The sequence below is a fragment of the Cibotium barometz genome, chromosome 46, assembly GCF_041138505.1.
Source record: "Cibotium barometz isolate CiBa-2024 chromosome 46, ASM4113850v1, whole genome shotgun sequence".
Classification (NCBI taxonomy): domain Eukaryota; kingdom Viridiplantae; phylum Streptophyta; class Polypodiopsida; order Cyatheales; family Cibotiaceae; genus Cibotium; species Cibotium barometz.
The window spans coordinates 9,570,697-9,592,622 of NC_141091.1; the positions used below are offsets into that span (position 1 = coordinate 9,570,697).

The 21,926-nt window shown below is 45.0% G+C and overlaps 1 protein-coding gene across 4 annotated transcripts in view; it reads right to left on the reverse strand.

Annotated features, from left to right (window-relative positions):
• LOC147611851 (acetyl-coenzyme A synthetase, chloroplastic/glyoxysomal-like) overlaps positions 1-21,926 on the reverse strand; it is an 84,230-nt gene that overhangs the window by 15,787 nt on the left and 46,517 nt on the right. For 2 of the 4 annotated variants that reach the window (XM_086783729.1, XM_086783730.1), the window contains exons 11-15: positions 9,005-9,229; positions 8,679-8,911; positions 5,794-5,884; positions 5,590-5,688; positions 5,256-5,375 (exon numbers count right to left, since the gene is read on the reverse strand). In XM_086783729.1, the coding sequence (XP_086639855.1) occupies positions 5,256-5,375; positions 5,590-5,688; positions 5,794-5,884; positions 8,679-8,911; positions 9,005-9,229 (768 nt within the window). Of the gene's footprint in view, positions 1-2,319; positions 2,392-4,871; positions 5,106-5,255; positions 5,376-5,589; positions 5,689-5,793; positions 5,885-8,678; positions 8,912-9,004; positions 9,230-21,926 lie in introns of those variants that run through there. The other 2 variants (XM_086783731.1, XM_086783728.1) reach the window with 2 other exon arrangements.

Below are 21,926 nucleotides of genomic sequence, written 5' to 3' on the forward strand. Positions count from 1 at the left end.
CGTCACAACCTACTTGGTTGTTTCTTCCAGAGGAGCGGTGTACTTGGCAGCTTGTTCTGTTGCTTTTGTAGCTGAGTTGCTAAGGAGATTGCTTGTGGAGCTTTCCTCGTGCCCGTTGTTGCAGTCTTTCATCTTTGATCGAGGACGGCGTCTCTGGCTTCTTGGAGTTCACTCAGCATGCGGTGCTGAGAGGGGGTCTTAGACATCATCATCCCCTTGTTGTTGGCTTCGTTTGTGGTGTCCTATTTTAGCCTTGAGGGCTGACCATGTTAGCTAGAGGGGCTCGTCACCCCTCACATCATTTCCCACCTTTTCCCCCCATTTTATGGAGTCTTGGACATTTATCCTAGTCGTGGAGAGCTGGTCAGCTACCCCTACATGGGCATATATATAGCTGGTCCCTCCCTCACTCTTTTTCATTGCATAGCATTGTTTGCTGCAGTCCCTCACATATGAGGTCTTCTCCCCTCTTGCTCGAGACATGTATTCTTGGATGATGATATTGAGAGCAAGTCCATACCTGTGTGCCCTCTCTCTCTCTCTCTCTCTCTCTCTCTCTCTCTCCTATGTTTCCACTTTCCCTTCTTCCACTGTGCATTCTATCAGAGCTCACATCACATCTGGGTGGGCTCATGCAGATCTAGTGAGCTAGGCTCACACAGTTTTGACTTGCTTGGCTCACGTGTGATGTAGACTCACACGCTCACATCACGTCAAAATTGAGACTTGATTAGCTCACACAAATTTGGATGAATAGGCTCACACGGTTTTGGATGAAATAGGCTCATATGATATAGGCTCACGAGGGTCTGGTAACACGAATTTGGTGAGCTCCCATCAGATCTGGTAGGCGCATACACACTTCATGTCTGGTTGGGATCACGCAGTTTTGGTGGGCCAGACTCATGTGGTTCTGGTGGACTAGACTCATGTGATTCTGATTTCCAGGTGGCAAGTGGGGCCCTGTGACCGCTCCCTACAGGAGACCTGGAGATCGGAAGACAATATACACATATTTAGAACACTTAATTTCACTGTTATTAAACAATGGAAACAACATCAGCAACACAAATACTGGAAATACTGAAAATACAAATGACACCAGCATTGGGGCCGGAAAGGGCCGCCCCCTCCCCTCCCCCCCCCCCTCAATACTTTTTGTATTTCTTGGAGTATTTATATTTGTACAAGTGTCATGGGCCTGACAGGCCAGATTTCTCCACAAGGGAGTGAAAACAACCAAATAAAACTCGTTCAAGTCAATGAAGAGATGTTGGTCGAAGTAGCCCCAAATCACAGGCTCATTCCCACCTTCACTGGGTGGACACCTGCCTTTCAATGGGGACCGTGCACCAACAGGCACGCCTGTACTAACGCAGGCCAAGGGGTATACCGCGGAGGGAACGTGGCCTGGTTCTCCCCAATGAGCTTTGCTCCCAAGTTCCCTTGTGAGTCAAGCCTTCACTGGCTCTCAGAAGCTCTGAGAGCGCGTAAACAACACCACACAGGGAAATATATTGACCACACCAAGAAGAACATTCCTCAGCATGGTCAGCATATACATGCTTTGCTCCTACACTACACAACTTAAAGAATTCTCTGAATTTTAATTAACAAATTTCAGAATTACACAAATGAGAAAACATGGGGGCACCTAGTACAATGAGTACAATTCCGGTATAACAAGTACAATTTGCAACAAGTACAATCAGGCACATCAGGTACTTCACACGTGTGTAGGTACAACCAGCCAGGTAGTATTCAGATTCAGTACTTGCAGCAGGTACAACAATACACTAGATGCCCCACACGTGTGCAGGTACAAGCAGCCAGCAGGTACACATGGCCGTAAATGAGCATGTACTGCAGGTACAACAGGGACAACAATCGGGTACAGCAGCCAGGTACAGGTGTGGGCAGCAGTCGGGTACAACAGCCAGGAACAGGCATGGGCAGCCGTTGGGTACAGCATCCACGTACAGGCGTGGGCAGCTTCAGGCGTGGGCAGCAGTTGGGTACAGCAGGGCTGCAAGGCGTGTACAGTACGGTTGTAAGGCAGGTACAGCAGATACAGGTACAAGCGGGTGCAGCAACAGCACGGAGGTGGGTACAGTAGCCGTAAGGAGGCAATGGAGAAAGAGGCCATGCAAAGACAGAGCAAATCCACCAACCCACCACACGTGGGAGATTTTCCAATAATGTTCCATGCAAAAGCCTTTATCAAAGGTTATAAAACCTTAATACATAATTAACACTTATGGGCACCCACACTAGAAAAATGTCTAGCCCTTCTTTTAAATGTGTGTGAATACATTGCCTTATAAAAATTAAGGTTTACTCTAGTTTATGGATTTTACCTTTTAAAAAGGACAAAATGAAAATACTTACCACCTGTTCACACGCCACACCACTAAGTCAGCAAACAGCATTCCATGGTACACTGGGGGCGTCCTCGTCCAGTGTACTGGCACGACATAACAGGTAGACACGCAAACAAGTCATGCAAAAACAAATTTATGCATGCAGGCATAAATGCATGTGCACAAATAATGGACGAAATCTCCCTTTCATGAAACTTGTACAAGAGGTTCCTGACGGGCACAAAACTGGTGCGACAAATATAAATAAATATGTCCTGGTCTTCCTATGGAGTGACAGTCCCATAGGTAAGACACCATCCTGGCCATACACGGGTGGCACCAACAGGCTCCCGTCCATACAGCACGAAGCAAATCACACATGGGTGACACGAAACTGGTTCCCGTCCATGATACGCAGCACTGGTCGCACACGGGTGGCACTGATCTGGCTCCCGTCCATGTGACACCATAAAACTGGCCCTTTCACATGGGACACTGGCCTGGCCCCATGTGAACATGGCACAAATCTGGCCGCTCTATGGAGTGACAATCCCATAGAAGTGGCTCCAGAAATGGAGATGGACCAAATGGTGACAAGCCCTTAGGTGGCAACTGGGGCCCCATGCCCATGACAAGGTTGGGTAGCAATTATTGAGGAGTAATTATGGCTTTAGTGCTCATAAGGACAAGAATTTTCCTTGGGAACTGATGCTCATACAGATTTTTTGACGGAAAAATTGTTCCAAGACATGGTAGGTGAGACCTTACAAGTCTTCAAGGCGATGTTAATAGTCCAGTACAATATTAGGTGCAACTACCACTAGGCTCACGTCACCTCCTAGACTAGGCTCACATCAGGTCTGTTCAAGCTCACTCCACACCTCATGTCACGTACTGGACTAGACTCACGTCACAGCTGCTAAGGCTCACATCACATCTGTTCAGGCTCTAGGTTTCGTGTGACTGATGGCTCACATGGCCGACCAATGAGCTGTTTTTGCAGTTTTTGGGCCTGGTTTTTTCGGTTTTTCTTGGCCTCTTGGAGTTGTTTGGAAGCGTTTAATGTTCCTAATCCTAATGAAGGGGTTTATGCAGGTAACTGAATTTTCAATGGTTTTTTTTTGTTGATTTTATGTTTTATTTGCTACCCAATGTATGCAGTGCATGAACAACTTCCACACTCTAATCCACATGATTGGGGCTTCTAGCTAATGTTTTCAAAATTGATATCACTCCTAATCACAAGGCTAAGAAATCCCTTGGCTTAATGCAACGAAATGAAAGCATTTTGAGCCAAAAAATTATGCAAATTTAGGGTTTTTCCCCTTCCAAAACCTGCAACTCAAATGTCCTAAACCAAATGCAAACAAGATTGAAATTACAAAACAACCATATCCGAGGCTCCAAAACCAGATGTCATTCGGAATGTGACCTCCTAATCAACACCAGGCGATATTGGGTAGTCCCAATAGCTTGGAATGCTTGGAATTGCAGCTAAGCCCTTAGGCTACTCCCTGGGGATGGCACCAAATATGTTCTAGTTAGAACTTTACCTAGCCTTCGTGAACATGTGTTGCTAGGAGCTTTGCATTAGAGCCACAAATTGTAACTTCTCCATTGTGGTGGTGCTAGCCGGTCGGCCGGATCCTCATTCGCTTGTCACACCCATGAGCTCCATAGCAATGGGATGTGGAGGAAGAGCTTCAACCACCTTGATGGAGGCAGGAAGAGAGTTTTCTTCATGGTGGTTCTCGCTCCCACAAGAGGCGTTATGAGAGGGGAAATCATGCAAGAGAGTAGAGAGAAAAGGAAAGAGAGATCACAAGAAAACGATTGTGTATTGCTCAATGTCAAAATTATCTTATATACAAACGGCTAGCGTTCACACTTGGCCAGCCATAACTTCAAAACAGTCCATGGGCGCTATGTCTAACATTAAGAAAATATATGCATGAAATCGTAGACTTCCCCATTTGGCGTTAAGCACATAGTAAGTCCGCTTCATATATTCCAGCGCTGTCTTACAAAAGATAAGCTACCGCTCATTACATATGGGTAAGATGGCGAAGCACCTTGCAACAGTAGGATAGGTGAGGCCATGTTGACCGGGATGGTAACACTTGCTTCACCCTAAGAAGACAACTTCCACCAAATAGCTTCAAGCTTGCTTCAGGGGGCTATATCTTCATCTTCTCAGGCTGATCAGTTTTGGTTGGCACCACTCAAACCCCCATAGGATTATCTAGTGTTGCATTCCACCCCTCCATAGAGGTGACTTTCAGCCCTCTCTAGCAGATACCACCCTCACACCAACATCTAAGGCTCATCAATCAGCAAATGACTGCAGCTCCATCAGCTGCTGCCACAAGCTTTTGTTACAGCAACTAGCTACTTCTTGTTCAGAATGATGAAATGAAGGTTGCATTCCTAACCTTTATGCATCTGATCTAAGCAGGAAGAAAATTATATTTTAGCAGCAGCTTTGCAGACACCGGCGCTTAGTGGATGTGTGGATCACTGGATAGAGTTTAATATGGTTGAGCAACCCATATACAAACTAGGAGGAAGGAATAAATATGTCAACCCCTTGGAGAGGGCTTCTTGGGATTCTTGGGATGAGTTTCAGCTTACTCTCAAGCCAGAGATTTTTTGGTATGGGGATGAGTTCCAGAAACATGCAGCCAGAGATTTTTTGGTATGGGGATGAGTTCCAGAAACATGCAGCCAGCCTTCAGTTCTCCGGCTCTAGATAACATGTGAAATATAAGGAAAATTCATGCCTTTATCACGGGAGAGAAACAACTGAGAGATCGTCACACTCTGGGCATTATGACTTTAGAGGGAAAATCTAACTTTAGACAGCATATCAAACCGTAAACACGTCATGATACTCACCAGATCATTCAGTTGACCAGAGGCTATTTTTCGGAGGATTCTTCGCATTACTTTCCCACTGCGTGTCTTGGGAAGTCCTGGGACCCAGTGGACGACTTCAGGCACCGAAAAGGCTCCAATCTGCTTATGTCACCACCCAGGGTCCCACCAGTACAATTAAAAAAATAGGTGTAAATCAGAAGTTCATCAATGCCACCTTGGTTTTGGATTTCAATTCATGTTTATAATGTTGAAATTAGATGTTCTCTCTCAATAATGCCTTTGGTAAAATATAATGAAGAGATGCAAAGAAAATGTGTAAGAAGTAGGCAGGGTAAGAATAAGCTTCCATCACCTCTTTTCTTACTGACTCTAAATAGGATCTCCTCAACTCTTCGGAAACTTGAACTCCTTGCACAAGCACTACAAAGGCATATATTCCTTGGCCTTTGACCTGTATGTATATGATATATCAGTTCTATAGATCACATGAAGATAAAGTCAAATTTATAATGGACCAACAGAGCAAAAGAAAACTACACTATAATTGAAGCTATACCTCATGAGGAATTCCAACAACTGCTGCTTCTGCACAGGTAGGATGAGCATTGAGCACAGACTCTACCTCCCCTGTGCTGATTCTGTGACCACTGTCAAAAGACATCATAAAAACAACCTTTTAGGAAAGCACACAATATTCACACCTGAATATTCAATGGAAAAGGCCCGTGTGAAAACTGATACAAGCGGAGTGACAGGATGGCGATGTGATAAATGCCTAAGAATGATATAATCAGTTTATCAACATGTCATATTACGTATTATCAATGCTCTAGAATGCATTAGCATGATAGAGAAATCACTTAAAGATGGATCCCGTTTAGGGACAAAACCTATCAGGGATCTAAATGGCCTCTTCCATTTCGAGTAAAGAAAAGCCACCACGATGATCTACCAACATCGTGAAACTTGTCATGTACCATGCCCTTTAACCAAGGCTGAAAACATGCCACAAGCACATCGGTACAAGTGTTCTAAGGTTTTGAAGTTTTTGAAGTTTTTGGAGTTTCCTTTCATACATACATACATACATATATATACATGGAAAAATTACCAATTTGACCCTATCAAATTATCAAATTGGCCTTAAATTTATATATACCTAGATGAATCGAGGAGCATGCCCAAATTCACCTTATAAGAAAGTGCAATTTATAACCTCATGGTAGTCATCCACAAGATAATAAACCATCAACTCCATCATGCATAGTATGGACTAGATACTACAACATCCCCACTAATGTCATCAGTGTCCAATAGTGGGTGTAGAACTTGGTATCAATATATGATCCCACACACACTATTGGCCTTAAATTTGACTAAATTCTCGTATTGACCCTCGTATTACTACCATTTCTAATTTGGCCATATTTCGCATCAAAATTTCCATTTTGACCCTAAAATTTGCTATAATTTTCACATTGGCTCCCCAAAACTAATGGCTCTCTAAATTGTAGTAGAGGTTTTCAAGAAAGTAGAAAAATTGGACAATAAAAGACACGTGATAAAGCATCTTAAATTGGCATTACAATACTCTCACTTTGTCATCTTAGTTTGAGTCTTGACACTAACAAAGACTATGGACACCAAATTGACAATCTCCTTGAAACAAAACATGACAATCAACTTGGCTTTCCCAGTCTGGTCCGCAGCTTTTCTACGAGGATAGTGGTACACAGACTCTGCTATTTTCATTCGTAGAAGTATTGCCAAGCATGGTTTATATGTCCCTCGCTCTGATTATACACCCCCCAGACAGAGGTTTGACACCAGTTGGGAGATTGTTGCCAGTATTATATCATGGCAGATCTAGTGAGCTAGATGCACGGAGGCTATTGAGGGTGTCCAAATTTTTGGGTCTCAGTGCATTAGTACTATATGGGGTGACATCATCCATACTCTCATGGCTCATATTCAGGGATCCTCTCGTTCTGCGCAAGCAAATCACGTTATATTTATGCGGGATGAGACCATGGCATTTTCTTTTCCTCTAGTCCCACAAATCTCTCATGGCATCATGATGCTCCTCAGTGGTTGAAATCACAATACATATCGGGTGATTCTGTACTATTCCAGCTTATAGTTGTGATTGTCATATGCCTTTTTCATACTTAATAGAAGTCTCTTTCTTTTAAAAAAAAAACATGACAATCACTCCTCCAAACACAATCCTCTAAATCATTTCAGGAGTCTATTGTGGGTGCTAGTGCAAGAATTGTGGCTTGTTTTGAACTCACACCTTGAGTATATGAAGACACGTTTCTCTCTAAAGCAATCTTCAGTGTGTATCTCATTGTTATGGTTTTAGATATTTAAATCGTAATTGGATTATTCCTAGCTTTACTATGCTACACAATTTAGGCTTAATAGAGGAAAAAACTTTTTTTTATTTTGCTTAACTAATGTTACGGCCTGAATGTTGAATCATTGACCCTACCCATATCCACACTAAAACCACTTTAGAGAGAAACATATCTTCATATGCTCAAGATGTGAGTCCAAAACGAGCCACAATTCTCGCACTTGCAAATCACCCATAGTAGACTCCTAAAATGATTTAGAGGAGTGATTGGCATGTTTTTGTTTCAAGTAAATTGTGAATTTGGTGTGCATGACCTTTGTATTGTCAAGACTCAAACTAAAATGACAAATTGAGAGTATTGTAATGCTAATTTAAGATGCTTTATCATGTGTTTTTTATTTGTCCATTTCTTCTACTTTCTTGCAACTTCTACTACAATTTAGGGAGCCATTAGGTTTTTTTTTTTCCCGAGAGAAATATCCTTCAATTAGATATAGAAAAACAGCCACGAAGAGTTAAATACAACTACGAAGGGCTAAATATAAACTCGCCTCATTTAATGGAAAGGTTTCATCCTCCTTAGCCTTGCAAAACCCTAACCCTAGCTTTGTGCAGCCTTCAAGGGTTTCACTTGAAGGGAACCTTACTTTGGTATCAAAGCCAAGCGACGTTCTCGAAAGGCAGATTCTTCCTCTAGCACTTGTTTTCTTCTCGAACAGGTGGACAGGTTTTACAAATTGGAGTATCATTTTGCCTATTTTCTCAAGGGCAACTTAGCTGTGTCGAGGGCCTGGCCATCAACTTTGCTGCTGTCCAGCAGCAGCTTACACACCAATGTTCAAGAACAAAGGAAACTAGTCAAAATTTACTGCTTGGAAATTTCAAGCTTACGATGAGTGGAAAATTTGTAAAATGCAATACATGAGATTATATAGTAGATAGCACAAATGTATCAAGTATAAAACCATTCAAACATGTGTACAAACTAAGTATCTAGGCTACCTCAATCAGCAACAATTCATGGCACAAAAACAGGATTTTTATCCGCTATTGGCTTTTTCAAGGCAAAGCAAAGGCTTCACCTAACGTTGATGACATCATCAATTCGACCAGTTATCCAATAGTAACCATCATGGTCACGCCGGCATCCATCACCAGTTGTATAATGCCCCAAGAAAGTATTGAAGTAGCTTTGTTCAAATCTCTCATGATTCTGATACAGTGTACGAGCTATGCCAGGCCAGGGACCTTTTATGCACAAATAGCCTTCACATGCACCTTGCTTCTCATTACCATTCTCATCAACTACAGCAAGCTGGTTCACGGATTTTTGTTAATAATCAATTTTATGTTTTTGGAAGATAATCCAAAATAATTGATACTTTTTAATTAAAATATGAAGAAGTACCTGCACACCAAAGAAGGGAAGGGTTGCAGATCCAGGTTTCAATGGCCAGGCCCATGGCAGAGGTGCGATCATTGCTGCACCTGTCTCTGTTTGCCACCATGTATCAATAACTGGGCATCGTTTTTCTCCCACGACTTCATAGTACCACCACCATGCCTTGGAGTTGATAGGCTCCCCAACACTACCAAGCAGCCTCAAAGATTGCCTTGAAAATTTCTTCACAAACTGCCCAGACACACGCAAAAAACTGGAGCAATTACTAGCAAAATATGCAAGCAAAAATAAGTCACAGCCTTCAGAATTCAATGATGACCGTTCATGTGTGTGAGTGAGTATGTAGGCTGAGAGGTTCTGGTTCTTGCGTCTTCTCCCACCTGAACTTCTGAAAATCGTCACCTGCTTTTGTTGCACTTACGGCCATCGACTGTTCCTGTTGTGCTGAGACAGTTGCGTTGCCTATACTTGCTACTCAGAGGGCTGTTGCCTGTGGTAGTCACCTGTCCTTGCAGAGAGCCGTCACCTCTTCTTTCTGGCCTTCGTTCTGTTCTTGCTTCTCCTGCTGTTATCGCCTTTTCTTGCATCTTCTCCCGCCTGCTGCGTGTCGCCTCTTCTTGTTCATAGTCGTCGTCTTTGCTTTTTGCTCAGCTTCTTGGCTTGTGTGTGTCTTTGTAAATTCTTTGTTTTTGCTGTGTGTGTGTGAGAGAGAGAGAGAGAGAGTTCTACAGAAATGTAAAGAAGTGTACAGACGCAGAGATCCCTCTATTGAGCCTAAGAGAAGAAACATAGGAGGAGACTCCTAGCAAGTTGAGATGCAGTCCTCTCGTTGCACCAATCCCGACCTACAACATTTCTGTGACACTCTTCAAGAAGGTTTTGCTGAGATCAAGAAAGCATGGGATGAGCCTGCCCCTCAGTTTCAATTGCGGGTTCCTGGCCACGTATTACTAGACCCTGTGATGAAACTTTCACAAAGAGCAATGCTCCTTTTTTTTTCTGGGAAGATGCATATTGGGCAGTTGCTTAAAGCTTTGTTTGGAGGATGCTTTGTTGAGGGTTGCTACTTTGCTGCTCGTGGCTCCTATGACGTTCTACTTATTGATCTGCAGCGAAAACAAAATATTTTGGAAAAGTCACCAGCAGATGGTGCATGTGTACCCATGGCCGCCTACAAAGAATCATCAAAGCTTCATCAAGCACAGATGTTGCATAGTGATACATGGAGCCAAGCAAATATGCAAGTTGAAGGGTAGCCTATTTTGTACACATGCTGTAAATAAGTATATACTAATCAAATGGTTTATATATAATGTGCAAGGCCTTTGTGATGCAAATAAATGGAGGCTCCTTTGGTCTTATATAAATACTATGCAGCCACATATAGTTTGTTTGCAAGAGCATAACCAGAATGCTTTTGCTGGTAGACATGGGGTTTTCTCTGGTTATCACATCTTTTGTGCGGAAAAGCAACCTTTTTCTGGTACTCTTATTATGCTTAGACATGAACTTAAACCTCTATTGGCATACAATGATCCCAATGGCAGCTGTGCAATGTATGATTGTTGGTGAGCTCTATGAATTTGCGAATGTCTATGCCTCGCAAACTTTAGCAAGCACGACTGCAATGTGGCAGTGTTTTTAAACATATCCATGCATAACAAATGCTTTTATTACAGGGGATTTTCACAATTCACCTACTTACGCTGACAATTCGTCTTATCGTTCTCATGTAATGTGCATTGAGAAACAAGTGTGAGATCAAACCCCAACTCTTTTGGATGTATGTGATTTGTCGACATTCTCATGCCTCAGTAATTGGGCTTTACTTTCCATCATAATCCACTTACAGACTATTGGGCATGTTTGGACAAATGGTATCTTCTGCATGCTGCCCAATATGATGCATATACTTGCAAAATGTGGATTAATCATACATTGAGGCTTTCGGATCACGTGCCTGTATGGATTCGGTTATATTTTGGTATGCTGATCCATGACCATGCTTTACATGACAAAAGGTTGTTGATGGTAAATAACACTTATCTATCGCATATTCACTTTATAAAGATGGTACATGCCGATGCCCATCCTCTTATGCTTCACATGAGAGAGGATTTGGATCTTGCTTGGCATGGTTTTGAGATGCGCATGCAGGCTGTCATTCAAGATTATTGTAGATGGTATATCGGGGAAACTAGGATGTAGGTGGCTCATGCAAAATCAGCCCTGCAAGAATACACTGAAATTAGCCAATTGCGACCTTTGACAGTTGATAAGCATCAAAATACGACATAGGCCAAACATTGTCTTGACCAAAATGATGCTCGTAAGTTGAACAAATGGCAAATTCGAATTCGACAAAATCTTGACAAAGGCTGTTCTTCCAAATCCTTTTTTTTTAAATTTGCACACATCCACGTAACAGCACTCTATTGCAAGAGTGAAACTATCTGATGGAACTTGGACATGTAACAAAGCACAACTTGCTGATGTTTTCATCACTATTTTGTAGACATGTTTGCTGCCCCTCATTCCCCTCATGCTTCTCCCCACTAGTTGTATGGTTGCACTCTAGGCATTAGCCAACAAAATAAACAAAGTTGTTTTCTGGCTATATCAAGAAGGTACATCGAAATGCAGTTTGGGAGGAGAGCTTTCATCTCCCTAGAAGTTAAGCAAATCTCTCAGACAGGGATGTCCTCTCAGTGCCCTGCTATATGCCATTGCTACGGATCAGATATGCTCCTGTACATGGATACGCTCTCACAAGATGGCTTGCTACATGAAATTTTCATGGGGGATGGAAACAAGTTTGTGGCTCAAGCCTATGCTGATGATTCTTTCTTTTTATCTCAAAACACAGAGCCTAATGTGAGCGTTCTCATGCAAGCTTTGTCACTTTATGGGTTGGCTGCTGCACTTAATGTTAACTTTGCAAAATAAAAGCTGTCACTACTTGGATAGATTTCTCTGGCCAGGACAAATTATGCCACTTGATCATATAGTCAGACATCTTGGATATCCCATTGGATGGGAGATCTCCCTCAAAGAAGAGACTGACTGGTTGATATAGAAGCTACATCACAAAATTGAATATTGGAAGCTATCTACATGGCCATTGCATGTAGGTCTGCGAATGGTGCACTCTACAAGCATGGCCTATGTGCAATTCTAGAAAAGCCCTTCGTCTAATGAAGCAAGAATTGGTTTGCTCGCCTACGATGCATGGTGGACTTAATATTTTGAACATCCATTATCATGTCCTTGCGTGGAAGGCCATGCTTCTACCTGATTTTGTGGCACAAACAGCCACGGGCCTGCATGTTGGGCAGTATGTGTGTCTCATGCACAGAGAAGCATATGGACTTTGGGTCACCCATTACGATGACATAGTTTTTGGACATTTTAATGACAAAATCACGGGTTCTCCCTATGCTACTACTCTCATTCAAGAATGGAAAGCTTTGTTACTCCGCCTACATTGGTCGGGCTGGCCCCCAAACCAAGGAAACTCTTTGACTATGGAGAGCATTCATTGGAGTAGGGTGGTTGAAGTGCCTCTTGCATTATCCCAGCCAAGGAAGGCCTATAACCTTTGCATGCTTGGAATTCGCCACATACGGGATGTTATTGATGAGCATGGTATGCAGTCAGACATTGTCATTTGGGATTGCATCATAGGTCGATTTGGAGGGTCATTATGGAGATTATGCAACCATTGCAACTAGTGCCTGCGCTTCCAGAAGAAGGCCCACTCAGACATTGGCTTTTTGACAAGCAGCTGCCTGGATATACACCTCTTCCTTTTCATCGGCTCATAGTTTCTAGGGAGTACAAGCCGCCCCCCCCCCCCCCCCCCCCCCCCCCCCCCCCCCCCCCCACCCTGGATTCATGAGCATGCGAATAATCTATGAACGATGTCTAAATCCTTGCCTCGGTGGAAAGTGGCATTGGGACGGATATGGAAGAGCAAATTGCTGAAGCAACGACTGTTTCTATGGAGATGTATTATGGGTATTTTTCCGATGGGGATTCTTTTGGCACGTAGATACATTGCCTCAGCCTCATGTAGGCAATGCTCTCAACCACGTGAGACAATGCCCCATCTTCTGTGGTATTGCTCCTATGTATGTATCAGACACCACTCTGATCCAAAGGAAACAGAAGCGAAACGAGTCAAACTTCCAGAGAATCCGGAAATTCAATTTCTCTATGATGTATTGCACAAAGATTATGAATTGGCACAGAACAAGTAGAGCAAGGCAAAACCATATCTGAAAGCGGTAGTGCAGAGAGAAACCATAATGCCTAAAGTGAGGAAAGTTTAACAGCTGCCCGAGACATATGCCCTCAACGAGGGATATTCGTCAATGGGTCAACAATCTCTTGGCTAAAGAATGTGTGGACAGAGTTTACTACGCAGCGACAGGATTCTCAAAAATCTTGCTTAACTCAGCGCAAGCAAAGAAAAAGTTGTTTGAGATTGCACCTCTCTTTTACACCAGGCAAATGGTGTATGTGTTGCCATGGGTGCTTAACACTTACTATCAAGGGCTGCTAAAACACAATGCCCGGTATGGGTTGAGGTGGTGGATTTCCCCACTGATTTACAGGATGCACTGCCGTAGATAGCTCAAACATTGGGAAAAGTATTATGTACACCCAGAATCATAGACAATAGAAACAAGTTCTGTACACTATGGGATATGGATGTGCCAACACCTGCAAGTGTTGAAGTCGAGATTGTGTCAGAATACACAACAGATATGAGACAGAAAACTCTGAGCAGAAAAACGCAGAACACCACGTTGAAGATGTGCCCACGTAGAAGACAAATACAGTAGAGAGAAAAACGCAGAAGAGAGAGTGAGAAGCTGTATAAACTCTGCTATATACAAGATCCGATACAATTGATGAGTGGGGGATCGTGGGACCCATCTATGCTGGTCGGCCAGGCAAAAAGACAGCCGACAGGCTGCTGGACATGTCCATGACTGCAGTCATGCAGTCAGCCAACAAAGAACAGTCGGCCAGGTATAGCAGTCCCATGACCAATAAAAATGGGGAAAATACATGGAAAAATGGATGAACACCTAAATGAGCGGACACACTCACAACAATGGCCCTGGTGTGTACTGTACAAACAGGAGATGACAGCTAACCCTGTCAAAATACGCAGCGGGAATGATAACAAAACTTGAGACCACAAGAGCAAGTAGAGTGCAGAAAATAGACAGCACAAGAAAGACAGAGAGATAGGCGTGTAAACTCTTCTCTATACACAAGATCCCGGGACACTTGAATGAATACAATGTGGGAATTATGGGGCCTATTTATATGGCCCCATGAGTGCAGTCGGCCAGCGCATAGTGTCCCACCAGCCCTTCACGACTGGGCACAACCAGTCAGCCAGCAGAGACAAAAACACCACGACCCCTCCTGATCAAGTCGGCCAGCTCCAGGTACACTAGAGTGCAGTCGACCAGCATCAGGGGCTCCTGCCAGCCTGTGGCATCCACCCACACCATGGAAAAAATGGAAAAAATTGGGGAAAAATACGAGGAGTGAGGAAAAATGATAAAACACCTATACGGGGCAGGCACACCCACAACAGAGCCCTGGTGTCTGATTAAGACAAGAGATGACTTCTAACACCCCCTCTCAGCTCCTCGCTGTGAAATCAACCCAAGGGAGCTAGAGTGCCGCTTGAGCGTAGCCTGAGGTAGAGACTTCGTGAAGAGGTCCGCCGCATTGTCCTCCATCGAACAATAAAGGAGCAAGATGTCACCAGCCAAGATCTTCTCACGTACAAAGTGATACTGTATCTCTATGTACTTGGTCCGAGCATGGAAGACCGGGTTCCGATATCACACTGGATGACTGTGGGCCCCTTCTGTGGAAACCCAATCTCGCCTAGCAGCCTCCGCAACCATACAACCTCGCAAGCAGCACCACACGCAGCCCGGTACTCTGCCTCTGTCGAAGATAGGGCAATAGTTGGCTGCCGCTTACTCCTCCAAGAAACTGCTCCTGAGCCAAGGGTAAAACTGTATCCTGAAGTAGATCTCCTCGTGTCTGGATCTCCTCCCCAATCTGAGTCACTCCAACCTTGGAGTCTGACTCCATCCCCTCTTGTGTAAAAGAGTCCTAGATCCTTCGTACTCTGCAGATACCGCAAGATCCGCAATCCTGCGTCCCAATGAGACTTCAGTGGCGTCTGCATAAAAGAGCTCAACAGCCCCACAGAGAAGCTCAAGTCCAATCTGGTGTTCAGCAACCAAATCAATGAACCAACCAACTTCCGGTACTGCGAGGCATCGACTGGCTCACAAGGATCATTAACAGTTAACTTTGTGTTTGGGTCCATCGGCGAAGTAATAGGCTTGCAGTTCTCCATCCCAAAGGCCTCAAGCAACTCATGAGCATACCGCTGCTGAGAGACAAAAAACCCCCTCTGGGTCTGCCAGATCTGCCCGACTGGCTCACAAGGATCATTAACAGTTAACTTTGTGTTTGGGTCCATCGGCGAAGTAATAGGCTTGCAGTTCTCCATCCCAAAGGCCTCAAGCAACTCATGAACATACCGCTGCTGAGAGACAAAAAACCCCCTCTGGGTCTGCCAGATCTCCAATCCCAAAAAGAAGTGGAGTAAGCCTAAGTCGGTCATCTCAAACTCTTTTGACAAGGCAACCTTCGTCACGCTAATGTGCTCCACATGACCGCCGTGAGAATGAGATCATCCACATAAAGGATGATAATCGTAACCATTCCGCGTTCCCGAAAGAGATACAGGTTAGGATCTGCAACCGATCTCTGAAATCCAGTCCGAACAAAGAAGGAATCAATCTTCTGATTCCAAGCCATCGGAGCCTGCTTAAGACCATATTCCGTAACCTGTAAACCATCCCTTCTAATCCTGGAACAACAAAGCCTGGAGGCTACTCAACATACACCTTCTCCTACAGGTCACCATTAAGGAACGTAGATTTTACATCCATTTGATACACGGGCCACCTCTGAGAAGAAGCAAGGGCAAGAACGGTCCGAATCGTGGACATCCGTGCTGTCGGTGCAAAGGTATCCTCGTAGTTGATGCCTGGCCGCTGAGCATAACCTTTAGCCACAAGTCTGGCTTTGTGTTTGTCCACCGACCCATCTGACGCATATTTGGTCTTAAAGACCCATTTGACACCAATGACTGACCGTTTCGACAGCCTCGGTAGCAACTCCCATGTGTTGTTCTTCTCGATGGCATCAAGTTCCACCTGCATGGCTTTCCTCCAAGTATCTTGGTGAGAGGGCTTCCTTGACGGAAGTGGGCTCCTTGTCCCGCATAATACGAGACATCAGAGCATAGTTTACCTGAAGAAGCCCCGTTGTATTGTTGTTGTCTCGGATCTTCGAGGGCTGTCCTCTGTGGTCCACTCGGAGGGTAACTCCGTAACACCTGACTCCCGAAGGGTGTCCAACAACCACCTAGGTACTCGAACAGATCGTGGAGCCTCCTGCTGTTGCGAGGGCTCTACTCCAGCTGCGGGATCAACCTCCTGTGTTGACTGAGGGTGATCAAATGGAGCAATGGTCTGGGAATCATCATCAGACTCTTCTGGATCTCCAAGAAGTGGCGGCTCCTCGACAGTGGATACTGGAACATGCTCATCAAAGACCACATCCCGGCTGACAACAATCTCATTCCTGTCTGGATCATACAATCTGTATCCCTTGGAAAGAGAATTATACCCCACTAATATAAGCTTGCGCGACTTGGAGTCAAGCTTCCCCCTCTGCTTCTTCGGAATATGAACATACGTATCACTCCCAAAAACACGGAAGTGCGAGACATCAGGTTTCCTGCCAAAGACGTTCCCAGTGGACCGTCAGTTGGACGGGAACAATTACGGCATCTGGAAGGTGATGATGGAGTCTGTGCTGGAGTCATATGACCTTGCTGATTTCATCGTCATCGGGGTTCCACGGCCGGAAGCAGAGGAAGGACAGTTACTGTCGATGAAGAAGGACCGAGAGACACAGGCACAGATGTGGGATCGTGTCAACGCCAGGGTCCGGTCATTTATTTTCCTCAATTGCACACCACAAGTAATCAATCACGTAAAGCACATAACGCTCGCCAGAGGCATATGGCAGCACTTGGCTTCTCTTTATAACAGGGTATCACCCATGAAGAGGTTCTCCTCGGAAGTGCAGATGCGGGTTATGAACCCTGCAAAGTCATCGACGATGCGGGAGCACATTAACAAGCTGCAGGCCCTTCAGCAGGAAGTCCTCCAGGTTGGCAAGGAGATATCATCTGAAGACATGGCCATTATTTTGCTGTTCCACTTGCCTGCTCAGTATTCTGCTTTCTACTCCTCTTTGATTACGAGTGGCAGGCTCAGCACCATTACCCGGGAGGAGCTTATGCCAATGGTCTTGGACCAGGAGGAACGTTTCACAAACCCTCCTCACAACGGAGGTTCGGAGGCCTTAACTGGCCAGCGGTCAAAAGACCGGAATAACAACAAGGGCAAAGGGAAGGCTTCATCGAAGAAGTCTTTTGAGAAGAAGCCCGACTCAGAACAAGAGAAGCTGAAGGCCGAACAATCCTGCAATGATTGTGGCGAGAAAGGCCACTATTGGAGGAAGTGTCCTAAGCGGACAGGAAAGAGTGCTGATTCTTCAGCCTCAGCTGCAAAGACTCCTACATTTGTGCACTTAGAGATGATGGACTCCGATGCTTCATCGTCTTCGAGCGATGAGGCAGTTGGCTTCACCGCGAAGGATACCCGGGAATGGATTCTTGACAGTGGTGCTTCCAGGCACATGACTTCGTCCCGTGACTTCTTTTTGGATCTAAAACGGCAGTCAGGTCGCATTTTTATTGGCGACAACTCAACTATTCCGATACACAGTGAGGCTCCTGCCAGCCTGTGGCATCCACCCACACCATGGAAAAATTGGAAAAAATTGGGAAAAAATACGGGGAGTGAGGAAAAATGATAAAACACCTATACGGGGCGGGCACACCCACAACAGAGGCCCTGGTGTCTGATTAAGACAGGAGATGACTTCTAACAAACACCCCCTCTCAGCTCCTGGATGTGGAACCAAGTTACCAACCCCAGAGAGCTGGAGTGTTTCCGGAGCATAGCCTAAGGTAGAGATTTCGTGAAGAGGTCCGCCACTCCTACAAAACTCTAGCAAGATGTCATTAGCAAAAACTTCTCACGAACAACATGACTTTGGATGACTGTGGGTTCCGCCAGTGGAAACCAATCTTGCCAAGTAACCTCTGCAACCTCACCACCTTGCAAGCAGCACCACAAGCAGCCTGGTACTCTGCCTCTATAGACGACAAGGCAAAGTTGGCTGCCTCTTGCTACTCCATGAAACAGCTCTTGAGCCAAGGGTAATTCCGTAGCCTGATGTAGATCTCCTCGTGTCTAGATCTCCTCCCCAATCTGAGTCACTCCAACCGTGGAGTCTGACTCCATCCGTCATTCCCCCTCTAGTGTCATAGAAGAGTCCAAGATCCTCTGTTCCCTGCAGATACCGCAAGATCCGCAATCCTGCGTCCCAATGAGTCTTCAAAGGTGTCTGCATGAATGAGCTCAACAGTCCCACCAGGAAGCTCAAGTCCAATCTGGTGTTCAACAACCAAATCAACGAACCAAACCACTTCCGATACAAGGAGGAATCACAAGGATCATCAACTGTAACTTTGGTATGCCAAGTCCTAGGAACCTACTGAAGACCATATAAGGCCTTCCGGAACCTATAAACCACCCCCTCTGAACCCGGAACCTCAAAGCCTGGAGGCTGATCAACAGACACCTCCTCTCGCAAGTCACCATCTGCCACTTGCATGGCTTTCCTACAAGTCCCTTGGGAAAGAGCTTCCTCAGCTGCAACAGGCTCTTTGTCCCGAATGATACGAGACATCAAAGCATACTTTACCTGTAAGGTTCCTCTGACTGACAAATGCAAGAACTGGAATGTTCTTGCCTGCTGCCATCATCTAGCAAGCCATCCAGCATCTAGTCCTGGAAATCCTACCACAGTGGATCCACTTTCAAGTGGTCATGACGAAACTGCCACAAATCACCTAACTGAGAACTTGTAAGAGAGAGTGTTGAGAGTTTGTAGATCCCATTCTCCACTCCGCCTTCCCGTACAATCTGGCCTGTTACTTTGTCCCGTAGAGCAACAAAATGCTCATCAAACTCCACCCGTACGCCAGTCTTGCAAACCTCATGCACTGACAACACATGAAAACCAAGGGATGGGACATAAAGAACGTGGGAGGAATGCTTCCCCCCTCTACCATCGGGAACGATCTCTAACTTGCCCTCACTGTGAATAGGGATAGTGGACTTGTCACCAATCAGGATGTGACTTGCGTTCCTTCTAAGATCCTGTAATAACTCTCAAGAAGGAGTCATGTGCCTGGAAGCACCACTGTCTAGAATCCAATCTCGAGTGTCCCTACTAGCGAGTCCAACTGCCTCCCTGCTTGAAGAAGATGAAGCATCTGTGTCCATAATCTCCAAGTGCACAAAATCTGGAGTCATCATGGTTACTGCTAAGAAATCTGCACCCTTATCAGGCTCCACTTAGGAAATTTCCTCCAGTAGTGGTCTTTCTCGCCACAATTGTTACAGGTCCTCTTTGCCTTCAACGCATCATGATCCAAGTCAGGCTCCGGCTCAGAAGACTTTTCCTATGCAGACTTCCCTTTGCCCTTACTGCAACCTTTCGACTGCTGGTCAGTCAAGGCCTCAGAACCTCCGCTCTGTGGAGGGTTCATAAAACGCTCATAGACACAAGCTCCTCCCATGTGATGGTGCTGAGCCTGCCACTGGTGATCAAAGAGGAGTAGAAAGCTAGCTGAGTATTGAGAGGTCAGCTGAGACAGCAAAGTGATGGCCATGTCCTCTGAAGATATCTCCTTCCCAGCCTGAAGAACCTCCTGCTGAAAAGCCTGCAACTTGTTGATGTGCTCCCGCATCGTCGAAGACTTTGCAGGATCCATCACCCGCATCTACACCTTCAAGGAGATCCGCTTCATGGGTGATACCCTGTTATACAGAGAAGCCAAATGCTGCCAAATCCCTCTGGCCAGCATCATATATTTGATAACATTAATCACCTGTGGTGTGCAATTAAGGAAGATGAAAGAACGCACACGGGCATTGACGTGATCCCATAACTGTGTCTGAGCCTCCCGTTCTTTCCGAGTAGAGAGTAAAAGCTCCCCGTCCTCCAACTCCGGCCGTGGAACACCAACCACAATGAAATCAGCCAAGTCATAAGACTCCAAGACAGACTCCATCATTACCTTCCAGATGCCGTAGTTGGTCCCGTCCAACTATCGATCCACCGGGAATGTGGGGAGAGCAGGGATCTTCGCATACCTCTCAGCCATCTCAATCAAATCTGCCATCTCGGGGAGGTTACTTTGGTCTTGTGAAGGGAGGGTGGGTGGGAAAAAAAATAAAGAAGCACTTGCTTCTCCTCACTTCTTCAAGTCCCGTACGCCCGATCAAGCTCCAATAAACACCAACAACCAGCAATCCCGCAAGCTCTTCAAATCTCCCGCAAGCTCTCCAATATCTCCAAGCTTCAAGCCACCTAGGGCTCTGATACCATGTCGGAATACGCAGCAGATATGAGACACAAAACTGAGAGCAGGAAAACGCAGAACTCCATGCTGAAGATGTGCCCACGTAGAAGACAAATATAGTAGATAAAAAAGTGTAGAAGAGAGAGAGTGAGAAGCTATATAAACTCTGCTATATACAAGATCCGGTACAACTAATGAGTGGGGGATCATGGGTCGTATTTATACCACCCATCTATGCTGGTCGGCCGGGCAAAAAGACAGCCGATAGGCTATTGGACATGTCCACAACTGCAATCATGCAGTCCGCCAGCAAAAGAACAGTCAGCCAGGTACAAGGCACTAAGTCGGCCAGTGCAGCAGCCCCACGACCAGTAAAAATGGGAAAAATACATGGAAAAATGGATAAACACCTAAATGGGTGGGCACACCCACAACAATGGCCCTGGTGTGTACTGTACAAATAGGAGATGACTGTTATGTTCCCATGGGAGAAAAGCCATATGAGTTAAAATGGTCTCCTTTTGCTCGATCGTGTTTTAAATGTCACAAGTTTCGGCATTTTGCATCGGAACGCTCTCGACACTGAAATTGCAACCCCTTGAGGACTCAATTCCTCCCCATTGGTGTAAGGACAGCCAAAACTGCTAGAACAAATATTAATGGTAGATGTGGTGAATGCGAATGTGAAACAAAGTATGGCAAAAAATAAAGAGAAAGCAGTGCAACAAGCACAAAATAAAAGCAATGTGCAAAATAGACAAATCAACCAAAGAAAAGATGATGATGGTTGGACAACACCAAATGCTCGACAAACAATGGCCTTGAAAAATAAGCCATTGATTGCGAGGCATTGGGATAAAACATCTATGGCCTCCACCTCGGGCGAATCAGCCACATGTATATCCATGAATTGGTTGAATGCAGTGAAGGGAGGGATGGAATACTTGCAACAAATCCATGGAGAGCTACAGAGAGATCTAGTATTAGCAAATGACTATATGCAAGTTGCATGATGGACATGAAACCATGTAAATATGTAACATATAATGTATTGTGTTTCTCCGATCCAAATAAATGGAGGTTGCTCTGGATTATGTTCCTTTGGCAAATCCGGACGTCGTTTCCTTGCAGGAACAATGCAACCACAACGTCAACTAGAAGGATAGAACTCCAGAGAAGACTGGCTGTCTTTCCGTGGCTGACAAATGCATTTGTGTTGGGGGACTTCAATAACTCTCCATTAGTGCAAGATAACACATCTCGAAATTGACACATGATTGTAGCAAAAAAAGTGACCTGGCAGAC